Genomic DNA, 27,354 nt, shown 5'->3' with positions numbered 1-27,354 from the left:
TTTCTCAGAGATCTCTGAAGGTATGTGTCCTTCTGTAAGCAGCAACACTCCCGTATTAGGAATTCTGCATCTAAGATAGTTTTTTCATTAGGTTGAATGGTATAAACTGAGTCTGTTCTACAGTTTCTCATTAGGTTGAATGAATAACTGGCTCTAAATGTATGTGTAGTGATATAAACTGAGTCTGTTCTACAGTTTCTCATTAGGTTGAATGAACAATTGGCTCTAAATGTAGGTATTGTGACATAAACTGAGTCAGTTCTACAGTTTCTCATTAGGTTGAATGAATAACTGGCTCTAAATGTATGTGTAGTGATATAAACTGAGTCTGTTCTACAGTTTCTCATTAGGTTGAATGAATAACTGGCTCTAAATGTAGGTATTGTGACATAAACTGAGTCAGTTCTACAGTTTCTCATTAGGTTGAATGAATAACTGGCTCTAAATGTATGTGTAGTGATATAAACTGAGTCTGTTCTACAGTTTCTCATTAGGTTGAATGAATAACTGGCTCTAAATGTAGGTATTGTGACATAAACTGAGTCTGTTCTACAGTTTCTCATTAGGTTGAATGAATAACTGGCTCTAAATGTAGGTGTTGTGATATAAACTGAGTCTGTTCTACAGTTTCTCATTAGGTTGAATGAATAACTGGCTTTAAATGTAGGTATTGTGACATAAACTGAGTCTGTTCTACAGTTTCTCATTAGGCTGAATGAATAACTGACTCTAAATGTAGGTATTGTGATATAAACTGAGTCTTTTACAGTTTTATGTAGTCTGTTGTCTGTTGCAGAGTTTATTGTTGCGTGTGCGATCACAGACACACATAGCTAGTCCTTAAGACATAGGGCTTACACAGTTATATAGCTGGTCTGATGCCAAGAATAGGCCCAGCACATACAGAACAAGTAACAGGTGCGACAAACACGACCATATAGGGATAAATAAGAATAGACAGAAGAATGTTCTAAATACAGTCACAGTACAGGCACACATAATACAGACTACATAACACAGATATAGCACAATGCAAAACAATAAATTCCTTCAGGTTGAATGGGATTAGTACCAGTGCTTTGTAAAGTTTGTCTGACTTCAACAGTAGCTGCAAAAGAGCACATTTGTGGGTTGAGTTAAGCCTAAAAAATTATTATTTTAGATCCATTTTTAATTATATCCTATATTATTAATAACATTGTATTACGTTTTAAGTGGAGCAAACTAACCTAATAAAACAGAGACTGTGAATTGCTTGTCGATGATTCAGGCTGGCTTTAGATGATGAAACTTCCATGCGCTTTAGTTGCTTAAAAGTTGCACTTCAGTTGCAGCCATGACTTTATGGAACAAATTTCACGAAACAGGCAGCAACACATCGAACAACATACTAATTGATTTGCCAGATTAACAGACATTTCAGCGAGAATGATAAGGTGCATCATAACATAAAAACTGCCGATTGAATGTGTTGCATGCATGTGCTGCTTTATTTAACACTCAAGTTGCATGGAAATTATGTTGTAGGCAACTTACACCATGCAATTGGTTGCATGAAGGTTTAACTGCATAAAGTCAATCTTAGATCAATCAGAAGCAACTGCACACCTGCATGCTGTGAACATCACAACCACAACTAACCAGTAGTCTGGTTAATTTTGTGTTCAAGGCAAAAAAAATATATATGTTTTTAGTCAAAAACAGGCCTGGATCTCAATTTATAGAAAACAGTCTCAATTTAAATGGCAGTCAGAGTACGAGTGTGAGTGTGTGTTTAAGATTTCAGCAAACGTGTGTTTTTGTGTAGCATGACGACCGTGCTGATTTTCCAGGACATGGGCTGAGGGGTAAACACTCCATCCAGAAAACCAAGAGCACACAGGGTTAGCATGCCTGTCCCATCCAGTCAGATGATTAGTAGCAGGCCTTGAAAAAGCCTGAAACCAGGCTTTATTGAGTGCTGTAGGAGCATCACACCCGCGCAGGCAGCAATAACACCGGCTCACTCTGCGACTCTGTGTTTTTCCTTCCTCTTTTAAAAATGGTTTGGCTGGGTTTTCAGCCCAAACTGCATCAAAGGACTGCAGCATGAAATGCCAAAAGCGCCACAGGATAGGGGTACAATTAGAGTGCCCATTTGTTTGTATGTGCTCTACGAAAAGCTTTGCCATAACTCTAATTAAAACCCTGTATTTTTTTAATCAATTATCAGCATTTGAAGATCATTCAGTTATGTCTGTGAATTTATCAGGGAAATCGAGAAATAACTTCATTAGTAGGAAGTGAATTGGTTACCTGAGAGCTGATGCAAACTCAATATAACTGCAAATGTGACACAAAGGTGTCTTTCTTATGAGCTCTCACTATATTGTGCTTTAAATTGTATTATTTATCTACACTCTTAAAAAAGATGGTTCTTCAAGGGTTCCTTAGTAAAGAAAATGGTTCTATGTAGAACTATGAACAATTCAAGTGTTCTTTGTTTCTTCAAACTGATGGAGAATGTTGAGAATGTGCTGTAGATGATTTCATATACAAAGTTTTTGGAAAGGGTTCTATATAGCACTATAAGGTGGTTTTCTATTTTAACTATTTTAATAGCAGAACCTCTTTTTGTGCTATACAGAACCGTTTAATCTTGCAAATGTTTATTTAAGAAAACTTTTTTTTTTTTTTAACATTAACATTAATATACGGCTCCCCGGCAAGACAGTAGTGCGTCCTGCTATGATGTATGGTTTGGAGACTGTGGCTCTGTCTAAAAGACAGGAGGCTGAGCTGATAGTGGCGGAGATGAAGATGCTGAGATTTTCGTTGGGAGTGACAAGGATGGACAAGATTAGAAATGAGCAGATCAGAGGGACAGTGAAGGTGGAGCAGTTTGGAGATAAAGCCAGAGAGGCCAGGTTGAGATGGTTTGGACATGTGTTGAGGAGGAATAGTGGATATATTGGGCAAAGAATGTTGGAGATGGAGCTGCCGGGTAGAAGGAGAAGAGGTAGACCTCAGAGAAGGTTTATGGATGTAGTGAAGGTGGACATGGAGATGGTTGGTGTGAAAGTAGAAGAGGCAATGGATAGGGCAAGATGGAGGCAGATGATCCACTGTGGCGACCTCTAAAGGGAGCAGCCGAAAGAAGAAGAAGAAGAAGAAGAGTAATATACGGCTCATTTTCAGACTCCCTGTATTTTAGCTGCAGTGAAAAATGCATCAAATCCAAACACTATTGTATCAGGTTCTGCATTTTGTAAATTGTTACATGCCTAAAATGTAGTAATGGAAAGTTTGATTCAATTTACCAAGCTGAATGTTTCTAACTGTTCTTTTCATTGAATCTACCATCAAATTGAATGATTTTTGAGTTGAGTTTAGCTTTATTCTGATCCTTTCTGAGTGTGACAGATACTTTAGGTAAAACTAATACACAAAGAACACATAAGAAAGAAGGAAGAGCTACAGACAGTGTAGGAACTGATTGAATTTAATTAGACAGACAGACAGACAGACAGCCAGAATGATTGATCTTTTGTTTATCCAGGTTTTTGTGGTGAGGCTGAGAATCCAGGCTGTTACTGAAGCCCTCAATATGAAGTGTCCACTGGACCTCTGGGTGTGCTGAGGCTGAAACTAGCCTTAATGAGGAGCACAAACAGCTACCTTGAGGTCATGGTCAGGCTTGTTGAGCTTAATTGGTTTTGTCTGAAGGAGGCCATCAGAGAAATTATGGCTAAATAGGAATGCTGGGGCTTAATTTCAACAGTTTAATGCTAATATCCCTCTCCATCTCTCTCCATTTCTCTGAGCATCATCCTTTCTCTTCATGCGCGATTCCCACCCACCCGTAGCTGCTGACTGTGCACGTGTTTAATGTTTTAGTTAATAATCTCGCTGCTGCGCCTCTCAGCAGAGCCACACGCAGCATTAGCCCTGCAGTTGTTTCCCATTCAGCCGCTAGCTCGCTCAGTGTAATCCCTCACTCAGAGTGAAACAGGACAGAGGATGAAACTAAATGGTGTGCAGGCAACAGGGGACAGAATCCCGCTCACATGCATCCCCAGACAGACATTAAAAACAGACTCGCTATGTGATGCAGGTGGCTCTCATTTTTCAGCCTTGCGATGCTGATGTGTTTCTCCGTTAGTAATCTAAACCAAATTTCCCACGACACAAATTAATGTGGTCTGAATTAAAGGGCTGCTCCCCCAAACACAAAAACATGCAGTCAGAAAGGAGTGCTGATTCTTCAGGAAAAGGAGTTAATTAAACTTGCTGTGTGACTAAACATCATGAACTTCTCTTACAGCCCATTTGAAGGGACATATATAACAGTTGGTATATTGTGTAGTGGTTGGTATAGCAGATAGCAGTTGATATTTTGTATAGTGGTTGTCATATGTAATGGTTTGGTATTTTGTAAAACTGTTGGTATATTGTGTAGCAGTTGGAATATCGTACAGGTGTTGGTTCATCATATAGCTGTTGGTATATTGTATAGCGGTTGGTGTATAGTGGTTGATATATCGTACAGCAGGTGTTATGTCATAAAGTGGCTGGAAATATTGTACAGTGGATGATATATAGAGGTTGGTGTATCAATATCAGCTGGTTTATTGTGTAAAAGTTTGTATTTCATATGCAACAGTTGGTATTTCATATAGTGATTGATATATTCTATGTAACAGTTGGTGTATTGTGTAGCGATTGATGTGTAGTGGTTGATATATGATCGATTTTCTAAATTATAATTTATAACATAATGTTGAACGCAAAAGGTGGAACTTGGAAGTGCAGCATCTGGATAGGCTAAGTGTCGGCTAAAAATATAAATGAAAACACACTTACTTTTCTCTGCTTTAAGCTTCAGCTACAGCCACTTTCCTCCCGTTGCCTCCAGGAGACTTTTCCACAAAGTATACAACAACAACAAACAAATAGTTTCTTGTAAAATGTCTCTCAAAGTTCGACTGGTTTACAAGGCTCAAGTCAGCTTCTTATCCTCCTGATTCTTCTTTGAATTTTCCCGTTCCACCTTAAATTCTGACTGAGGTGTAGAATGTAAATGCAGCAAGATTTAAGGTGAAACAGTAAAAATAGCGGCTGGTATATCATATATAGCAGATGCTATTTTGTGTAATGTTTGGATCATATAGAAGTTGGTACATCATATGTAACACTTGGTATATTGCATTGCAGTTAGTATCTCATATAGTGGTTGGTTTACCATATACTCACTGATATTTGCAACAGTTGACATATTGCATAGTGTTTGATATACCATGTAGCAGTTGGTATATCGTGTAATGTTTGGTATGGCACATAGCAATTCGTATAGCTTGTAATGGTTGATATATAGTAATTGGTATGGCGTATGGCAGTAGTGATTGGCATATCATATGCTGATTGCTCTTCAGAAAAAAACTTTGGTAGACTATTAGTGAAACGATCAGGCAGTCTTATTGCTGAGACCTGGTTTGTAAACATCTAAACAAATACATTTTCAAAACCAGCTGATTGTCTTTGTCTTGTTTTGTAAATTAGATTTTTCACCCAATCATTCCTTTACCATCACAGCTCCTTGTGGTGGTGTCACAGTTCAGCCTGTTGGCTTCAGATTTTTTTCCTTCAGCATTCTGGTTTGAGCATTTTCTCTCCTCTGCTGTTGCAGGTATGATTACGTGGAAGTGGAGGAGCCTTCTGAGGGGATGGTTTTGGGTCGCTGGTGTGGCTCTCAGGACGTCCCCGATTCTCAGATGTCCAAAGGGAACCAAGTCCGCATCCGTTTTGTTTCAGATGAATACTTCCCTTCTGACCCAGGCTTCTGCATCCACTACTCTCTGCTCCAGCAGGTAAACAGAAAGTTTTATTTAAGGCTATTTTTTTTGGGCAATAAGTATTTGTGGATCTTGAGAACTCTCTGATGGAAATACCCACTTGCATACAACCTGCATTCTGTGCACTCCACGTGGTTTAATCTGCTTTACAAAGTATGTGCATGTTCAAAGTAGCAGACAATGTGGTGAAATTTTAATATAGTAAAGGCACTCTAATCTTAGTGATTACCAGCAAGATCTGTGATTTTATTCCAGTATGAATCTGCAGTGTGTGTCTTATAGTCTGAAAATAATAATTGTAGAGTGATTTCAATCCAGTATGAATCTGCAGTTTTTGTTGCTTTTACAGTCTAACAATAATTTACATTTATGGCATTTGGCTGACGCTCTTATCCAGAGCGACTTACAATTTGATCATTTTTACGCAAGTAGGCGAAGGCAGCGTTAGGAGTCTTGCCCAAGGACTCTTATTGGTATAGTGTAGGGTGCTGACCCAGGTGGGGGATTGAACCCCAGTCTATAGCATAGAAGGCAGAGGTGTTAACCACTACACTAACCAACTAATAAAAATTGTGGAGTGCAGTGTCTGACAGTAGTGAATGGCCTTCTGTGATTGGCTGGAATCTGGAACCTGGAACCTCAGCTCAAATCCACTCCACAGTAATGAAATAATAAAAAAAACTGAAGAGATAAAAGACAATGCCATGTGCTGTGTTGTTATTGTTATTGAGCATTCTGTGTTGTAACGCTGACAGGTAATGGCATTTCAATCTAGGCTATTTGTGGGAAATTACACACATACTTTATTTCTAACCAATAAACCAATCAAAACACAAGAAATTACTTCACACAACCTCTTCTTGGTGAACTAATCCAGCTTCAATAACGCTTCATTTTTCTGCACAGTACTGTATGTGCAATTATCACTTATACAACAGGGACTGTAGAGAAAGCATTCCAGTGCAAGACCATTTTTCACATTGCGTGCAGTGTGAGTAGAGATCGTGACTGAGATCTCTTCCCTGGATGCACATGTTTGTCTCTCTCTCTCTCTATCTCTCTCTCTCACTCTCCCTCTCTCTCTCTCTCTCTCTCTGAATAGGATGCTACAAGCCAGTCCTTAAAGGTGCCGCTATTTATGGCCTGTTTGAGGTTTCATCCAAGTGTAGCTCTGTCTTTTCAGTCAGCCTGGCACAGCTCACTTCCTCCTTTTGTTTTTCTACACTGAATGTAGGAGGATTAGAGCACAGGAAAGCTAAACCTGGGAAAAAAAAAACGACATCACCATCTGTCACTCTGCACTCTTTATCTGACTGTGTACTTTTTCCCTGTTTCTGTCTTTCCGCCCACCTTGTACTTAATCATAATTTCTCTCTGTCTCCTCTTCTTTTCCCCCACATCCTTCCTTTCCAGACCACACACACGGATTGTTTTTTTTTTTTTTACAATGTCAGGACATAAGGTCATACAAATGCCCCGTATATGCCTTTCATTTACATATACATATTTTCCCAACATCCAAAGTTCAGTCTTAGAAGTTGGTTGATCATTTTCTGAAGCAATCCAAACGCATTCAGTGATGTTGAGGTCTGGACTGGAGGTGGTCAGTACAGTGTTCAGCTTCTTTGTTTGATGTGTCTGTCTTCTTTTCTCAGTGAGGCTTCTTGACAGATACATATCCTTTTCCGTAGTGCTAAGTCATCTTCTCAAAGTGGAAGGATGGAAAGAAACACCTGTGGATGTTTTCAGATCTGAAGCAGCTTAATTTTCTCCTCTCACTCAAAGATGAAAACTTTAAGTGTTGTTTATCTGATGGGGACAGTTTTCTTCCATGTGGTTGGTAGGAGCCTTATTTTCTCTGTAGCTTGTATTCACTATTTAAACTCCAGTGTCGGAGACACTGAGCAATTTTATATCTAATCTCCTGACTTTTTTACAGGCATGTATATGTAGTAAGAAAGATTTACTCATAAACCTGACTCTCACTTTAACCTGAAATAGTTCACTTTAGTATTTCTAGAAAAAGCACTTCAGAAAGTCAGGTCCTCTAGTTTAGTCCGATTTTTCCTCTGGTATTCTATTTGTGTCCTGTGAATGCATGAAAACAAGTATACACTCACATCCCAACCTCTCCACACCCCATTAGTTTCTCTAACAAAGCGGTGAGATCTTTCCAGGCCGAGTGTTTGAACCTGTCACTCAACTGTTGCCTTTGCCAGTTGTCTGAGTAAACACATTTCTCCCCCATAAAGTCCTAATGACTCTATGCTAAATGTGTTCATCTGTGAAACTGAAGAAGCTCTGGCATGCAGGAAAAGAAGGTCAGCAGTGGTGTCTCCTTTGCTTTCCTATGTTTTGAGTCAAAGGAGGGCCAGAATGGGTTTCCACAAATTATTTGTAATGGTACTAGATAAGAGAGCCTTTTGTGAGGGGAAATTACACTAACACTAATGCTTTGTGTGTTTTCACCTTTGGACCATAAATGATTTGCTCTTTTAAATAAATATTTAGTCAAATTTCCACATTTTTTCCCTTACCCAGAACATAATTTATCAGTGAGAATGTGTTTGGTGTTCAAAGTTTGCTAAGTGAATGAAATTCGAGACTAATGTAGATAACAAGTGTCGGACCCAATTGACTTGGTGTTAACTGCATGCTGAAATCATCATTCAGTTGAATGCATGAGTTTGGGCGCCCCTGATCCAGTGACATGTAATTTTTTTTAAGTATAAATAAGTTAACACATCCTCTACAGAGAATATACTTTAGCACATTTTAATACAAAATCCCATTTTATCTACAGAATTTAACATAATTTATATTATATTCCTTACAGTTGCAGATCAGCAGATGTCCAGTCATGTCAGTGATAGGGCTGAAGGATTTGGGGAATATATATAAATGCATTTTTTTTTTTTACAAATTTTATGATTTAAATGGGATTATTTTCTATAAATTAAGCTTCTGGCCTTTTTTGCCTCAAAACAACCACATCCATTTTTCATGCTTGGGGCTTGAACACTGAATATACAGTACCAGTCAGTTCACAAGCTCTTCTTAGTCAGATTTCTCCAATTAAAACTTGTTAAGATGACATTGAATGATGTAGGATATACATCTACAAGCCAAAACATTATGACCACCTGACTAGTATGCTGTAGGTCCTCCATGTACCGAAATAAAAACACAGCTCTGACCCACCGAGGCACGGACTCTTCAAGACCTCTGGAGGTGCCCTGTAGTCTCTGCCACCAAGATGTTATCAGCAGATCCTTAAAATTCTGTAAGTTGTGAGGTGAAGCTGCTGCAAACTAGTCTTATTCTGGCATATCTCACAGATGTTCAATCAGATTAAGATCTGGGGAATTTGTAGGCCAGGCATCCTGCTGAAAAAGGCCACTGCCATTGGGGAATACTGTCAGGGCACATTTGGTCCATAGCAATGTTTAGGTAGTGGGCACCTGATGTTCACATAAATGCCTGGACCCAGGGTTTCCCTGCAAGACAATATCCTGAGCATCACACTCCCTGCAATGGCTTATGTCATCATACTTAAACCCATACTAAAACATTATGAGAGGGAATGTAATCAGATACAGGTTTTTACATGGTTATTATTCTTCTAATTAATGGATTATTTATAGGATTACTCCCCCCTGTTCAGTTGGGTAGGAAATGTATCCCAATTGGCATCAATCTGACTACTCTATTCTGATTTAGGTGTTTACATGGATCCAATTGAGCTATTAGTCAGAATATTAATGGATTATCAGGCTGCATGTAAACATGGCTACTGATATGGGATATAAGGGCTGTAGTAGAGAGGATGGAGCAATTATAAAAGGCAAAGCAGTAGTATGCTTTGAAAGTAAAAAGAAAGCGGTCCAGTTTTTCTCCTTGAAGAAAAACAAATCTACAAAGACTCGTCCACTGCCTGGCTAATTGCGGCCAACTCCCTGGCTAATTGCAGAGCAGCCCAGTCAGAAATCACTGCTGCTCCCCCAAAGTGACTGGCCGACCCCAGATCACACCTGCAGTAATAGGTGGGAAATTTGGAGGCTGCCGTGATGAGAGAGCATCCCCGCATGCGTCAGAGCCTCCGGGCCGCAAGCGCTATTTCCTTCCTTTAATTTCCATCTTGACAGGTTTCGCATGGCACATTTGAGGAGGATTATTCCTCTGAAATGATTTAATAGACATGCTTGGCTTTGATGTGCGATGCCTGTCAGGGTTTTACGAGCCCCCTCTCTCTCCTGCTTGTTTACAGAAGCGCTTGAGCGTGTCCCGACGTTTTTCAACGCTGGCGAAAGCCACTTTCCTTTCACAGTGAACAAAGCAATTCTTTATCTCTTCTTGTCAATGACACTTTTTTTTTAATGTGCTGATAGGTATTCCGTCTGTGATGTGGGCTGAAGCATGTTAATTTTGGCCAAATGAGGGAAATTTACATCCAAGAGTGTAGCAGGTGTATGGTTTCACCAACATATGAGTGAACAATAAGGGTTTTTCACACATTGTTCATTCAGCTTTTTCTCCTCTGGCGATAACAAAAGAGTACTGTAACTCACAATGAACAGTTTCTCACTCATATATCACTGAAACAAGAGGAGGAATTGTGTGGAAAGTGCTGATTTTACACTTTCAATCCAGACCACTTTTGTGTTTTAAGTAGAAGAGGAGATTTTTGTGATTTGAATTTGATAATTCTATTGTAGTGAGTACAGTCTGGTTTTGTGTTGAAAGATCCTGCCATGTTTTTCAATTTTTTTTACTAAAAAAGTCAGATGTTCAGACTCAAAGCTGATGTTACAGAAATAATTATGTAAGTAAGTTAATTATGCAATTACATAGTTACTTTTGAATAGTATAAAAAATAAAACACAGGTCTTCCTTTCTTGAATTCTTTTCTCCTGAAAATCTTGTGACTTCTCTTGTTAGCCAATGGTTTATCTTACATGATCTGAATTCACCTGTTTAATGTTCCATTTGCTGATCTAATGATCCATTCCTGCCTCGAAGAAGATCCTAGTTTCAGTCCTTGTTCCTCTCTGTGGTTCTTTCTCATGTTCTTAGGTATTTTCTTTTTCCTTAGTCCCTCTCCATAGTTCTTGCTAATGCTCTTACAGGGGTTCTCCTTTTGAGTCTTGGCTCCTCTCAGTGGTTCTTTCTCATGCTCTATAGAAAGCTTTTCTTATCAGTCTAGGGTCTTCTCAGTGGTTCTTCATTATGTTCTTAGGAAGGGTTTTTTTGTGTCTTGGTACCTCTCAGTGGTTCTTTGTCATGCTTTAAGGAAAGTTCTCTTTTTGAGTCTAGGGTCCTCTCAGTGGTTGTTCCTCATGCTCTACAGAAGGTTCTCCTTTTGAGCCAAGGTTCCTCTCAGAAGTTCTTCCTTATGCTCTACAGAAGGTTTTTCTTTTCAGTCTAGGTTCTCAGTTGTTTTCATTATGTTCTTAGGAAGGGTTTCCTTTTGCGTCTTGGTACCTCTCAGTGTTTGTTTTTTTTTTTCGTCATGCTTTTAGGAAGGTTCTCCTTCTCAGTCGTGGTTCTTCTCGGTTGTTCTTCCTCATACTCTAAACGAGCTTTTCATGTCAGTGGTTCTTCCTCATTCTCTATAAAAGGTTTTCCTTTTCAGTCTGCTCTTCTCAGTAATTCCTCATCATGAGTCTTGGTTCCTAAGTAGTTCTTTCGTGTGGGGTGTTTTTTTTTGTGATGCTTGGACTTGAATTTCTGGTCCAGCTGCTGCCTAAATTAGGGGTGGTACAGTGGCACAGTGGGTAGTGCTGTCGCCACACAGCAAGAAGGGCCAGGGCTTGATTCCCAGCTGGGTGACCAGAGTCCTTTCTGTGTGGAGTTTGTATGTTCTCCCTGTGCCCGCGTGGGTTTCCTCATGCAGTCAGGCTAATTGGACATGCTAAACTGCCCCTAGGTGTGATAGTGTGTATGAATGTTTTGTCTGTTTGTTTGCCCTGTGATGGACTGGCGACCTGTCCAGGGTGTATATTGCCTTAAGCTCCAGCTTCCCCTGCGACCTAGAGGGATAAGCAGCTTAGAAAATGTGTATGAGACCTGAATTGGATTCTATGGGTTTTGGAAAGAAAAACTGGAGAGACACTGGAGATGCATCCAGTTAAAAGTATCCATTTCATTTTTGTGTATATAAAGTGATGGATTTTTCTGTGTGTTATGGTTGGAGGGGCTGGAGGGGCAGGAGGTGTGTTTCGGCCCATTTGTGGACACAGAGCTGCCATCTCAGAAGGTGTGGTTGAGTGATGGAGCTCTATTTATAGAGTGAGGAGGTGGACAGACAGCTCTAACCTACAATTCCAGCGTCCTGCCTATTTAAACCTGACTCACAGCGCTGAAGATTCCATTTGCTTTATTCCCTCTTCAAGCTGTTTTACATTCAGGAGGACTGTGGGCAAATATTGATGTTTACATTTGCATTAGTGTCAATGCACGTTTCAGTAAAACATAAGAAGCATGTGCTGTTTGTCCATAAAGTCCATTTGTCAGTAAAGTCAGTAAAGTCCTGGACTTTTCCACCTCAGCCTTCTCTGGGATTTGTGCAGTTCTGTCAGCTGATTTAATGTACAGAAGTGATTAGATAAAGCAGGTATTATGTGTTTGGGTGTTGCCATGAGTTGAAACCTGGTGGTGACCTCCCCCTGTTTGCTATATGTTATGTATCTTCCTGCCTGCTCAGTTTTTATAAAAGGGCTGTTCTCAGCTGCTGATCAACATTATAGGATTAAAAAAATAAATAATGCACTGACAATAAATTCACATCAACATTTTTATTTTCAGTAATTGGCAACAGTTCATTTAACTTATTGACTGAATTTATCATTTCAGCCATAGTAAATGTGTGTGTGTGTGTGTGTGTGTGTGTGTGTGTGTGTGTGTGTGTGTGTGTAATAAGTTTGGGCAGTATAAGTGTAATAAGGTATACTGTGGTGTTTAAAAATGATGGCAATATTTCATAATTGTGAAGCAACTTATACTTCACATCTGAACCTCTGAATAAACACTTTTCACCCATTTATATATTAGAGGGGTCATTGATTGGTGATCCCTGCTAGAAAAAAACAGGAAAGACCAGCATTGCTGTTCAAAACCTGCATATCACTGCTGTTGGAACAAATCCTTATATCTCCATTTCTGTCATTTTTTTAGTTTTTAACATAATTTGAAAGTGCTTGTTGCCCTTTCCATTGTGTGTAAATTTCATGATGAATTGACCAAAGAAAATGGCCCAAAATGACTTGGATAAAACTCTATGTTAAAAGCAAAGTAGGTTTATTCCTTCTCCTGTGAAGTTTTAGAGATACAATCCAGCAACAGCACAATGTTGTGTTTTTGGCCCAGGACAATGCTGGGATGACCAGCTAAACCAGCACAGACCAGTTTAGATCATGCATGCTGGTCTGTGCTGTATTTTTTTTTTTTTACCCACAGGGATGCGGGAGCTCACCAATAGATGGTGCTTATACAAAGAGCCAGGAAAACTAATCTAAGAGCTACACTCACCACAGAACACTATCACTTTCACACCAGTACCTCAACTATGCGCCCTCAGATATCCTCTAAACAGGTGTCATTTTAGTTTTACTTAGCTGGAACTGAGCCTGTGCTGTGTGGTGTGGCGTGTTTGGCCTGCTAACTAAGCTGTCGCGAGCTTAGCTCCAAGCACCACAGAAAAGGCTTGATTTCAGCTTTCTGTCACTCTAGCATCAGTCACTCCGCTTTTGCTCTCTCAGATTAGTTTTTAACGTCTGTAGTTTCAGTAAAGCATTTAGTCAGAATCACACCTGTTCTGTGATGTGTGGCATTGTTTGGGTCTCTAGCTACTTCCTAAGGTAAATTTACAGATCCACTACCAGAGAACAGGTTTCATTTTGCCTTTCTGTCTCCTCGGTGCTCGAATTCACTCCCTCAGATTTGAGTCAATATCTTCTAAACTTGTGCCATTGCTCTGTGGTGAGCAGAATTGTTATCATGCTAGCAAAGCTCCTCTCTCCTAGTTAGCAGCAGTTTTTTTTTTTTTTTGATATACCATGTTAAAGGTGTGTTAAAAGGGGAGACCACCCAACCCTAATGTGTAATGTGTTTTGTGTCAGGCGTAAGCATAATAGCAGTCTGGTGCTATGCAGACACATTTTATAGGAAGTAAATCTAACCGCATAACCACCCATGCTTTACATACAGATGTGCGCACATAAAAACCACATTCTTCCCAAGCTTTTTCACTCACTCATATGCTTACACTGCTACTCACTTTGACTCTATTTTATAATGCCTATTAGTTTCTTTTTCCAGATCATTCCATTTTATTCAGCAAGTTTGCCAGGCTATGAAACAAGCCTGTTCCTTTAAGTACACTGAGCTGTATTCCCAGTTCACCACACACCATATGCCTGGAGCCATTAGCATGTAACATCACTATCCTAGCTTAGGGGAGCTAACTGGAACAGTTTTTGGTTTTTGCAGTTGTCATGGTGATGGCTATATGACTAGGCAGATTTTCTTGCCATCTGCTTCATTTGTGAAGAGAGCCCTCTGCTGTTTTAACCTACACTCCTTCTTCTTCTTCTTTCGGCTGCTCCCTTTAGGGGTCGCCACAGCGGATCATCTGCCTCCATCTTGCCCTATCCATTGCCTCCTCTACTTTTACACCAACCATCTCCATGTCCACCTTCACTACATCCATAAACCTTCTCTGAGGTCTACCTCTTCTCCTTCTACCCGGCAGCTCCATCTCCAACATTCTTTGACCAATATATCCACTATTCCTCCTCAACACATGTCCAAACCATCTCAACCTGGCCTCTCTGGCTTACACTATGTGACCAAAAGTTTGTAGACACCTGCTCATCTGAAATGAAGGGCATTAATAGTGAGTCTCTCCCTCTTTGCAGTAACAGCCTCTGGTCTTCTGGGAAGGCTTTACACTAGATGTTTGAATATTGCTGTGAAGATTTGATTTAGCTGCAAGAGCACTGGTGAAGTTGACACTTGGCGTTGAGCATGGGGACCATTCTGTTGGTCAGTGTTTATTATATGGCATTTATTCACCTTCATATGACCTTAACTTCATCATACATGTGGTCGTGCCATGCATTGACAGCATGTTTTGATGGTTAGAATAATTTTTAAGCATCTATTTAAGCAAGTATTGTGTCAAATATCTACTAAAACTGATGCTAAGGTAGCGTAATGCTAGGTCTCCTACTGTCAGATAGTCTTTTTAATTTTTCGGTGCTGCATTTCCTGATTTGGTGTAAAAGCAGTAACACTGAACTGTGTCTTTACAGATGAGATTTTAACATAAATGCCAGCTGAGACTTCCCTTAACTCCAGCCTTCAAAACTTAACATAGATTCTTAAGGGCTTTTAAACACAGTTAAAAAATTATTATCCAACAAATGCCACCATTCTCCAACAAACGCCACCATTACAATAAACAGTCATTCTCCAGCTAGCTCCATTAATCTCTAACAAACACCACCATTACAATAAACATAATCTCCCCAAATACCACCCCATGCTGAACAGAGACAGTCATTCGTCAACAGTCATTCTCGATAAACACTATGTTTTTACATCAAAGACCATTACTCCCGAACAAATACCATCATTCTCTCCAAAACACCATCTTTCTCCAATAAAACCCATAATTTTCCACCAAACACTAATGTTTTATAAACTGCACCACTAACCATCATGCAGCATCATTCCTCATTAAACATTATTTTTTTACCCAACACTGTGAAGCAGCACTCTAACTCAGCACTTAGAGTTTGTTAGTGTTTGTTAAGAGGCGCTATGGCTGCATATTCAACACTTTAGAAACCTTTGTATCCATTCTCTGTGATGATGGAATTTAGGAGAAACTGGCACACTGGCCCTTTAAGCTGGAGCTGAGGCTTTGCTGTTGGGCTGAAACAGCGAAGCTCTGTTTCGCTGTGGTCAGCCTCAACTGCTAGATCCCCCAGCCTCACACACTCTGCCTAAATAAGCAATCACTCCCCTTCACCACTTCCATCAAGAGAAGAGGAAAATCAGCCTCAACCATAAAACCCCAGGAAGAGCCTCTGGAAAGCACTAAGGGTTTGAGTGAAGAGGTTGTTAAAATAGCACCTAGCTCTGCAAACGAGGGCAGGGAGGCGAGAGCTGCTGCTGTTGGCTTCAGGGAGGCAAGATTGAGAGATTAGATCACCCACAGTACCCAAACGCACAGCCACAAGGCTCTCTACAATCTTTCCACTTCCTCCAGACCCCATACATCCTTCATAGGAGTGGACTGAGATGGATTGTGCAATGCAGAGATGAAGCAAGGTTCTTAGCACAAAGGATTCAAGGGCAAAATTGCTCTGATTATGCAGCCATGCATAAATATGAATTAAAAAATTGATAATTAACATCAGTCTGGCCTTCTACAACTTCTTTGTAATTAAGTTCACACTGTAATCCACATTATGGCTGTCAAAATTAATAGAGTGATATGATAAATTATTATATTATATAAAGTATTCTGATGATGTCACAAACACACTGCCGTCATTTTGGCAGGCAACATCAAGTTTATTCAGCAGTGCTATGGCAGTTTGTAATGAGATAACAAAGCCATAACAGATCCAGCAAAGGCAGTAAAACATGTTTTTGGATCACTTTTTTTAAAACTCATTTTTAAAGCATGTTAACTATTAGAGTTAACTATTTTATGTTGATATGTTTGACTGTATTGCCTTGATTTTGTTTGATTTATTGCAATAATGATAAGAAAAGAAAGCTGAAATCAAAGTGGCTGAGATTTCCTACTGTGTTCCTAGCACCCCACCCCAAACCACATACTAGCTCACTAAATAGTGTGTAAAAATAGCACATATAGCATTAAATGTGCACTGAGGCAACGTATAGAAGTGTGTGATTTGGGATGCAGTGTTAGATCAGCCAGAAAGACGTGTTCAGCAGCTACTCTGCTGTTCGTTAGCTGCTTAGTAAACACTTCCAAAAGAGAGTTTGAGGTGTTTGTTGATTAAGGATAATTTATTGAGGGAAATTAATGTATTTATTGAGGTAAGCTGATGTAAGCTTCATATTCGCCAATGTTTGTAATTTGTTCTACGTTTAAGGTGCCTCAGTCTAACTGCAGTGCCATTTAAAGTGGAATGGAACGTTCAAATAAGAAGCTGGTGAACATGTGTATAAGTTTACTATTTAAGAGCTTCGGACATTTCGGTAGCCATTTTTGCATAAGATTGTGAAGCGTCTGTAAAGGTCTTACTTACTGTAAACATTTACCTATTTTAAAAATATTCTTGATCAGCGTGACTTACAGTGGTATGTGAATGTAACATTAAGGCATGGTTAGTTTGGGTTTCAGTATTGGACTAATAAACACAATCTTATTCTGTATATGCAGCTCTAATAGAATCAATAAAGCATGCTTTATTGATCTGTTTTTCAGTAGAAACTGGTTATTTTGCTGTCTGATGAAGCCCAGACTGGGAGCAGCACTGAAGTGGGTGTTCAAGGGCAAAACCAGGAATATTCACTCAGTTGTGGGATTTGAGTGACCTTGTGGTTACTGGCTAACAGGACATTTGTACCATCCTAGGCCGTTTTCTCCAGAAAATGAGTGATTCTACCCGCAGGAGATACCACATAATGAGTCTAAACACTCCCGAAACACTTGTACAGTCAGAACAGATTTCAGATCATGTTAACAGCATACTCCAATTCCTTAGATCAGAGTTCTAATCATCTGATTAAGAAATCTGACAAAGCATTTACAGCGACCAGCTACCTTCTTCTCAAAATTAAGGATTTAAATATTCTTCATCTTCTAGATGATGTATGTTCATATTTTGGGTAAAGTGGCGCAATGTTTTTTTTAAAAAGTCTGAGTTTTACCTTATGTTTATGTCACATCTTCTTCTATGAGTTTATTGGCTAGTTGCAAAGCAGAAATTTGATTACTGTCTGACTCACACAGACCTAGAGTTTCCCCATTATCTGATTATTCAAGTGCATATAAACAAGTTGATCAGATTACTGACAAAATCTGAATATTATGTGCATGTAAACACACTCACTGACTCTGGTCCTGCAACAGGCCTTAGTGACATAATTAGATGATGTAAGACATGATAGTAGCTTATGTAGACATTGTGTAAATCTAAATGACCTTTAATCTCTGGCAATCGGTACAGTTAATTCACAGTTGACCACATTGATTTAGTTGACTTTTCACCAAAAATGGTCTATAACTAACTCCATGCTTCCGATCACGTTTAGTGGAGTTCTTCGCTCAGAGGTTTGCCTTCTCTCTCTGGCTAAGGCCACTGGCAGAAAGCTGCATCAGATCTGTGAGCAAAAGCCCTTATGCTTGTAAAAGACCCACACAGCCTGCAACCAATTTGAAACACCTTGTTCTCAGAGCCGCACAACACAATGGAAACCATTATTTGCAGAGGAGTTTGTACCTCGCGAGATCAATTCATCAGCTTTGAGCTTGTGCACAACATGAAAGGGATTTTTTAAAGAAAAGGGCAGAGGAATAAGATCATGCTGACTCCTCTTAGGGGGAAAATATTTGTAGGTTGCTATGCATGTGGATGTCAGAGGTTAGGAATTGTAATGGAGACACTAATAGGAATTGTTTGAGATGAATGTGTTTGATTACGGGCTGGACGTGGGAGATTTCTGTTTGATCCAGTGCCTAATTTGCTGTATATAGAAAGAAGCATAAATGTAATGAATATTATGTGTTTCAAATATACATTGTGTTTTTTAGATCACACTTATAAGAAGACCATGTGATCTGTCGCTCTCAATTACATGCAGTGTCGCTACGGCTTTAATTACCAAAGGACCTTAATTACCCGGGGGTTTCCAGATGGTGCAATATCATCCTGCGCTCCTAGTTTTAAGCCTTTGAATAGAAAGTCCACCAATCTTTCAAAATTTCCACTTAATTCAGTGTTTGAGATGTAAACAGAGTGATTGAGTGGTTTCAGAGTTCTTTACAGTGGTGGTGATAGGAACCAGTGGTTACCATGACTTCAACACAAATGTAGCCATTTTATTTACTATCACAAACCACCAGTGAACCTATATGTCTTCTGAGTTTTGTTCATGATGGTAAAATGGTTTTAAACCTGAAAACATTTTCCTTAAGGACTGTTTTGTCTTAAAATGCCACCATGAATATATTTGAAAGACTTTCTGTTTTATTCCCCAGCTCTCGAAACTACAACCCCAATTCCAATGAAGTTGGGACGTTGTGTAAAACATAAATAAAAACAGAATACAATGATTGGCAAATCCTTTTTATCCTATATTCAATTGAATACATTACAAAGACAAGATATTTAATGTTCAAACGGATAAACCTTATTGTTTTTTCCAAATATTCACTCATTTTGAATTTGATGCCTGCAACACATTGCAAAGAAGTTGGGACAGGGGCAACTAAAGCCTGGGAAAGTTGAGGAATGCTCAAAAAAACACCTGTTTGGAACATTCCACAGGTGAACACGTTAATTGGAATTGGGAGTTTCATGATTGGGTATAAAGGGAGCATCCCAAGCAAGGATGGGGCGAGGTTCACCACTTTGTAAACAACTGCGTGAGCAAATAGTCCAACAGTTTAAGAACAACGTTTCTCAATGTGCAATTGCAAGGAATTTAGGGATTTCATCCTCTACAATCCATAATATCATCAAAAGACTCAGAGAATCTGGAGAAATCTTTGCAAGTAATCGGCAAGGCAGAAAACCAACATTGAATGCCCATGACTTTTGATCCCTCAGGCAGCACTGCATTAAAAACCGACATCATTCTGTAACAGATATTACCACATGGGCTCAGGAACACTTCAGAAAATCATTGTCAGTGAACACAGTTTGTCACTCCATCTACAAGTGCAAGTTAAAACTCTGCCATGCAAAGCGAAAGCCACATATCAACAACACCCAGAAACGCCGCCGGCTTCTCTGGGCCCGAGCTCATCTGAGATGGACTGACGCAAAGTCGAAAAGTGTCCTGTGGTCTGACGAGTCCACATTTCAAACTGTTTTTGGAAATCATGGAAGTTGTGTCCTCCAGGCCAAAGAGGAAAAGGACTGTCCAGATTGTTATCAGCACAAAGTTCAAAAGCCAGCATCTCTGATGGTATGGGGGTGTTAGTGCCCATGGCATGGGTAACTTGCACATCTGTGAAGGCACCATTAATGCTGAAAGGTATATGCTGCCATGCAAGCAACGTCTTTTTCAGGGACGTCCCTGCTTATTTCCACAAGACAATGCCAAGCCACATTCTGCACGTGTTACAACAGTTTTTCCATTTGAACATTAAATATCTTGTCTTTGTAGTGTACTTAATTGGATACAGGTTGAAAAGGATTTGTAAATCATCGTATTCTGTTTTTATTTGTTTTACACAACGTCCCAACTTCATTGGAATTGGGGTTGTATCATAATACAATGTCATGAAGTGAGTCGTCTGGTTCCTACCATCAGTGTTGTGAATAATTATGGCTCTAAGACCTTGTTTACATCTGGTTACTTCATGCATCTTGAGTATCAGGATTATTAGTCCAAACTACATAAAAATGCGAGAGTCTATGCAGACAAGATGCACTTAAAACAGATAAAAATCTAATCACACAAAACTACTTCAGGCGATATTCCACCCCACAGAGCAATCAGATTTCATTCCAGCGCACCAGTGATACATTTGATTATGTGTAAATAAGTGTAAATGCATGTGGCTAAAACCTTACAATCTACCATCTTAAAATCTAAAAAAATACTACACATATGAAGTGACCAGGTGTGAATCTATATACATTACACACCTATATACAGAAAACCGTCTGCAATATGTTGTTTGTCTTGCAATTACATATTTTTTATCATTTTTACATCAAGAAATACAGTGCTGCTTGAAAGTGAACGCTTTAGAATTTTCTATATTTCTGCATAAATTTGACCTAAAACTTCATCAGATTTTCACACAAGTCCTGAAAGTAGATGAAACAAAATTTTAAAAATGAGACAAGCGTATTAGACTTGGTCATTTATTTATTGAGGTAAATGATCCAATATAACAGATCTTTTGAGTGGCAAAAGTCTGTGAACCTTTGCTTTGCTTTCAGTATCTGGTGACCCCCCCCCCCCCCCCCCCCCCCCTTGTGTAGCAATAACTGCAACTAAACATTTCTAGTAACTGTTCATCAGTCCTGCACATCAGCTTGGTGAAGTTTTAGCCCATTGTACGAAACAGCTTCAACTCTGTTATGTTGGTGGATTTCCTCCAGTGAACTGCTTGCTCCAGGTCCTTCCACAACATTTTCATAGGGATAACGTCAGAACTTTGACTTGACCATCAGTGTTCTTAAATTTCCTCCATTTTACACAATCAAGTCAAACTCTTGAGCATCAATGACTCTTCTTCTGAGGTCCTTAGAAATCTCCTTTGTTCAAGCCATGATGTACTTCCACAAAAGTGTTGTGAAGGTCAGACCATGATAGATCCCTGATCTTTAATTAAAACAGGGTGATCACTCACACCTGATTGCCATCTCATTGATTGAAAACACCTGACACCAATTTCACCTTCAAATGATCTGCTAATCCTAAAGGTTTACATAATTTTGAAACTTATGGATCTGTAATATTAACTGGTAATAATATAATAATAGTAATAATAAGTGGTTACTAGCAAATTAGCATCTGATTGAAATTGATTGCAGTGATACTAATTGACATGACTTGATACATTATTTGCATTTTTAATGTGGTTGTTTCCTGAAGTTGAGATGATTGATGAACAGAGAATCAGAGTTTCAAATGCAGGAGGCTTTACACTTATGCGATGCAGTTGGATTTTACGTCCATATGAGTTTCAAGCCACTAAAGTTATGTGAAACTTTTCACTGTGCAGAAGCAGCTGAACACACACTGCTCTGAGGCAGCCGTGCAGATGGGTTATGTCAGAGATTCCCTCAGAAATCCCTGTAATCTGGTGACCGCAGCGGCACGCGTGGAGCTCCATTCACCTCAGCATGAGCGCTTGGCTGAGGCTTCACACGCTGGTTAATTGACAGAATGGGAGAGCGCCTCACATTCACTAGCTGTTAATGGTTTCCATTCCACACAGCTGACAACTGCCAGGGCTTAGAGAGAGAGAGAGAGAGCAGGGCATTGATGGATATCTAAAAGAACAGGCAGTGCTGAGTGTAAATGCTACTGTAACTAATCTGTTTGGCTCAGAACTGAAGCAAGTGAATAAGAGAGATGGAGGAAAGCTGGACGATATGGCCAAAATGTATTGACATTATCGTTACATAAGGCATTTCCAATGTACACAGTGTATATGATCAAAGATAAACTACTTAAGAAAGAATATCAGGAAAAAATTGTTCAAAATATTTAATAAAATAAAGCACTGACATAAATTCATCTATTTGCTACGCAGTTGCTGTAGACTGTTTCTGTTGTTGCAGTTGTTGTTTACAGGTTGTCTATATCCTCTATGCTTTTTGTTGTTTGGAGACAATCTGTAAGCTTTAAACCACTTGTTGTTGTTGTTGTTTACAGGTGATCCATATGTTTTATAATAATTTCGGTTGTTTGCAGGCTGTCTATATGCTATGCAGTGACTGTTGGTGGTTTATAGGCTAACTGTATGCTATAAATGGGTTGTTATTGTTGTTGTTTACAAGTTGCATGTTTCCTGTAAGCTGTATGTTTTGTGTTGCTTACAGTGAGCTATTTGCTATACACTGGGTTTTGTTTACAGGCTGTCTGTATTCTATAAAGTAGTTGCTGTTGTTGTTTACAGGCTGTCTTTATTCTCTAACTTGGCTATTGTTTACAGGCTGTCTGTATTCTATAAACTAGTTGTTGCTGTTTACAGGCTGTCTGTATTGTCTAAACTGGTTGTTGTTTACAGGCTGTTTGCATTCTATAAATTTGTTGTTGTTTTTTACAGTCTATATGCTATAAACTGGCTATTGTTTACTACTACTGTATTTTATAAATTAGTTGTTGTTGCTATTATTGTTGTTTATAGGCTTTCTATATACTACACACTAGTTGTTCTTTACAGCCTCTATATGTTATGAACTGTTATTGTTTACAGTGTATATATGCTATAAATAATATATATATATATATATATATATATATATATATATATATATACTGCACAACCAATTGTTGCTTACAGGTATCTATATCCTATATAATGTTTATTGTTTATAGACTGTTTATATGCAGATGACCAGTGTTCTAGAAGTACTGACCATACCATCTTATACTCAGAAAAGCATATTTATCTTGATAGTGTTAAGATATTGTCATACTGCCTACCTCTTAGATGAAGTAGTCTTTGGGCGTGGTTGTCTCTTACACATGGTGTGCAACATAAGAACTTGGGTTGCGAAATGTCCCAAAAGAAAACAATCAGAGTCAGTATTTTTGGACTGCTTCATCATGTGTCACCACACCCTCCTGAAATATTCACTTTTTCTGCTGTGTAAGACATTACACACATTACTGTAGAACTACACAGTCTCTTAGCAGCATGCTTTCACTTTAATTATCTTACAGTGGTGCAATAATGTAAAATCAAATGGTTAATTTGGTTCCTAAATAATGATTGTGATTATGTTATCACCCTGTTGTGGTAGTTCCATCAGCAGGGTTGTTATTTTCTGCTCAACCTTCCTTGTCCTCCAAATAACATTGTTGCTGACCCATCTCAAGTCCTCTGACTTGAAATGCCCTCATTTAGTCATGCTGACCCCATTCACTGCTCCCATCCAAACATGCTTTATCATCATCGGAGTTGCTGCCAGGCCGTCCTTTACACAGCGCTAACCAGGCCAGTTCACCCTTCACAGCCTACCTGCCTTCAGAGCAGCACACAGGAGCCGTCTGTCAGGGAGCTTATTAAGGCCGCATCACACTGAGCACATCAGGTAGACGACCCACAGTATCTAAAAACATTGTTACACTGAAGGTCCACACACTGTTCAGTGTCAGCAACAGACTTCTAGCATTGTTCAATGTTTCTAAATACCTTTCAGCTCCACTCATTATGCTATTACCATGACATTAGAGCCATAAACATCACAACTTGGTAAAAGATTTTAATTAAAATATTTAATTAAAATATACTGCTGTTTTCCATTCTTAACAATTAATTGGAATCTGCTTAAACTATGACTCATATTCAAGGACAGTGATGTATCTACAACTTCCCGAAGACCTAGAGTGATGTTGTTTCTTTGGTCCCATCTATTGTAAATCAAAGACTGATTGGTTGTTTGTTCCGTCACTTTCACATTGTGTTGGTAGTTAATCTCATGTGTAAGGCTTTCAGTCCAGCTCCCGAAGTCCTAAACATTGAAGAGCTCGGTTGGCTCTATCAATCTATTTACCACAGGAAAGCAAATCTGATTGGATCATTTTTTTATTGGACATTTCCTTTCAGTTCCAACCAGAATTTAAGAAGAAAATATGGGTGTTACTACACTAACTGCACAGTTTGATGATTCTTTTAAATAAAAAAAGCAATAAAAATTGCAGATGTCTTTTTTATGTTATTGTTCACACACAGACAAAATAAATATCATTTGAAATGAATAACTGACTCTAAATGTAGATATTATGATATAAACTGAATCTGTTTTACAGTTTCTCATTAGGTTGAATGAATAACTGGCTTTAAATGTAGGTATTGTGATATAAACTGAGTCTGTTCTACAGTTTCTCATTAGGTTGAATGAATAACTGGCTTTAAATGTAGGTATTGTGATATAAACTGAGTCTGTTCTACAGTTTCTCATTAGGTTGAATGAATAACTGGCTCTAAATGTAGGTATTGTGATATAAACTGAGTCTGTTCTACAGTTTCTCATTAGGTTGAATGAATAACTGGCTTTAAATGTAGGTATTGTGATATAAACTGAGTCTGTTCTACAGTTTCTCATTAGGTTGAATGAATAACTGGCTCTAAATGTAGGTATTGTGATATAAACTGAGTCTGTTCTACAGTTTCTCATTAGGTTGAATGAATAACTGGCTCTAAATGTAGGTATTGTGATATAAACTGAGTCTGTTCTACAGTTTCTCATTAGGTTGAATGAATAAGTGGCTCTAAATGTAGGTATTGTGATATAAACTGAGTCTGTTCTACAGTTTCTCATTAGGTTGAATGAATAAGTGGCTCTAAATGTAGGTATTGTAATATAAACTGAGCATTTGTGGGAGAAGCATGGACAGATCATTTTCTCTACTCCTTCATTGGGAAAAATAGTGTTTCCCTCTATTTCTGTGGTTTACTGTGATGTTAGCCAAAAGTGGACATCTCTTAGTTTGTATAATGTAGTTACTGCTCTCCTCAAAGCATGTTTAGCTGTCCAGGGGCATTGCATGAGCAAAAATACAATGAAGAAAAACAAAGAAAGGCTTGATAATTAGCTAATTATAATTAGCCAGTGGATCTGGGAAGAGTGCAGGGGGAGCTGGCAGACACTGATTTAGCATTCAGACTGTTTGGGTTTGAGCTGCTCTAATGGACTTAGTTAATTAGAGAAATGTCAAGTGGGATCGTCATGCCCCTTTTGATGGAACATGTCCATCATTAGACAATATTAAAGTGCTCTATGCTGTTCTAGACTGCTGTCATCTCTGGAGAGCTTTGTTTGCATTATCTGTGTTACAATAAAGCTTTTCAGTTTGGTATTAGTTCTGTAAGTCTCTGTGGGAAATTCATATGAGAATTGTTAGAGTGTTTTAAGACAAGCTAGGGTTGTAATGTCTGGAATACACAGAAAATGGATGATGGTCCTCTTTGGTAGAAAATAAAATGGTGGATGATGGGTAAAAACCAAGGCAGCCCAAGGAAAAAATGCTTTATTTACTGCATAGAAACTGCAGTAGTAATACACAGCAAGGCTACAGGATTTCGTTGCTGTCAAGCAAAAACTCTTCAAATGAACACTTTTTTCCATTCTTGAATAATTTGAAATTATTTATTCATTGTGTTAAATTTCATGAGGAACGAGGATCAGAAATGGTCCAAAATTACTTAGAAAACATTGACTTCCATTCAAAGTTACAAATGTTTTTCTTCTTCTGTAAAGTTTCCATTTTGTTCTGACAGCAACAATAAGTGATGTATTTTATCACAGCTGTACAGTGGCTATAAACAGCTAGATATCCAGTGGTTTCAGGTAAATTTAATCTGAGCTCAGCCTAGACATTACAGTTATATTTAGCGATGACCTGAAACTGCCCCGTGATAAAGCATATATACAGTAATTGACCACTTTAATCCCAGATTGCCTTGTTGGGTTTTTTGTTGAACTATGAGATCCTTGTGAACTGCATACAATCATTTGTTTAATCATTTGTCACAATAATCGTGGGGACACTTTGAGTGGTCATTTTTAGATCAAACAAACACTCAACAAAACTAACTCTCAGTAACATGTCAAAAATATATGAGGGCTAGGATTAGGTTTTGGGTTGAAGTTAAGGTGAAGATTAGGATTAGGGCCAGGGTTAGGGTTAGGTTTTGAGTAAGGTTAGGTTTAGGTTTATTAATCATCTACAAAGGACCATTTCAAATAGTATTACCATAATCTTTACTTTTATATACAATGACAACTTTCATTATATAAAATAATTTGGATCTAATGTTATAAACTAGAAAGCAAGATGTATTTTTAGATATTACATGTAATATTTTAGAAATATTAATTAATATACTGTATTTACCTATTTACAACCATTCTTGGTCATTATCTTCTTTATGATTTGCTTGCCACTTTTGAAATGCAAAGCATTCTTGATATGAATTTTATTAGAATTTTTGTTATTATTTATGGAATCATCTACAACTCAGTTCATTACTCTGGATACAGCTAACATTTCATTATCAGCTTCCTGCTAATTATTTAATACCTGTGAAGTTACTTATTACTTTTAATAATGTACCTGCAACCAAGTAGGGTTTATATTACTGAAAACAAAGAATCCAATTTTTTAAACTGTAGTTTATTTACTCTTTTTTTTAGATAACTTTGCATGTATTCGTGTGTCCACAGAAGCCAGAGACTCCTGCTGTAATGCCAATGCCACCAGCTCTGCAGAATATGGAATCTCTGGGGGAAGCTGTGGCCGGCTTTGGCACTGTGGAGGAGTTGCTGAAGTACCTGGAGCCGGACCGCTGGCAGCTGGACCTGGAGGAGCTTTATAAACCCACCTGGCAGGTGCTGGGAAAGTCTTTCTTCCACCAGAAGAAAGCCAGAGGTACTCATCCTCACCTTCACTTGGTCAAGATTGCAATGCACTGAGAAAAAGTACCTGCACAATGCCCCCCCCAACCCCCTGCCCCCCACCACCACTCTGTGCTCCTATTTCTCTATACAACTGTGCTAAAGGTGTTGATAAAACATTTATTAGAAGGCTAGATATCTCACATATTTGTAAACTAATAAACAAT

General features: G+C 38.7%; 1 protein-coding gene across 1 annotated transcript in view; it reads left to right on the top strand.

Annotated features, from left to right (window-relative positions):
* The window catches only part of pdgfc (platelet derived growth factor c), a 115,506-nt gene that overhangs the window by 79,874 nt on the left and 8,278 nt on the right, over positions 1-27,354 (top strand). Inside the window, exons 3-4 of the mRNA XM_017693389.2 lie at positions 5,666-5,846; positions 26,957-27,161. Of these exons, the coding sequence (XP_017548878.1) occupies positions 5,666-5,846; positions 26,957-27,161 (386 nt within the window). The remainder of the gene's footprint in view (positions 1-5,665; positions 5,847-26,956; positions 27,162-27,354) is intronic.

The sequence above is a fragment of the Pygocentrus nattereri genome, chromosome 8, assembly GCF_015220715.1.
Source record: "Pygocentrus nattereri isolate fPygNat1 chromosome 8, fPygNat1.pri, whole genome shotgun sequence".
Taxonomy (NCBI): Eukaryota; Metazoa; Chordata; class Actinopteri; order Characiformes; family Serrasalmidae; genus Pygocentrus; species Pygocentrus nattereri.
The sequence above is the reverse complement of the archived record's forward strand: the minus strand, read 5'-3'. Positions and strand labels throughout refer to the sequence as shown.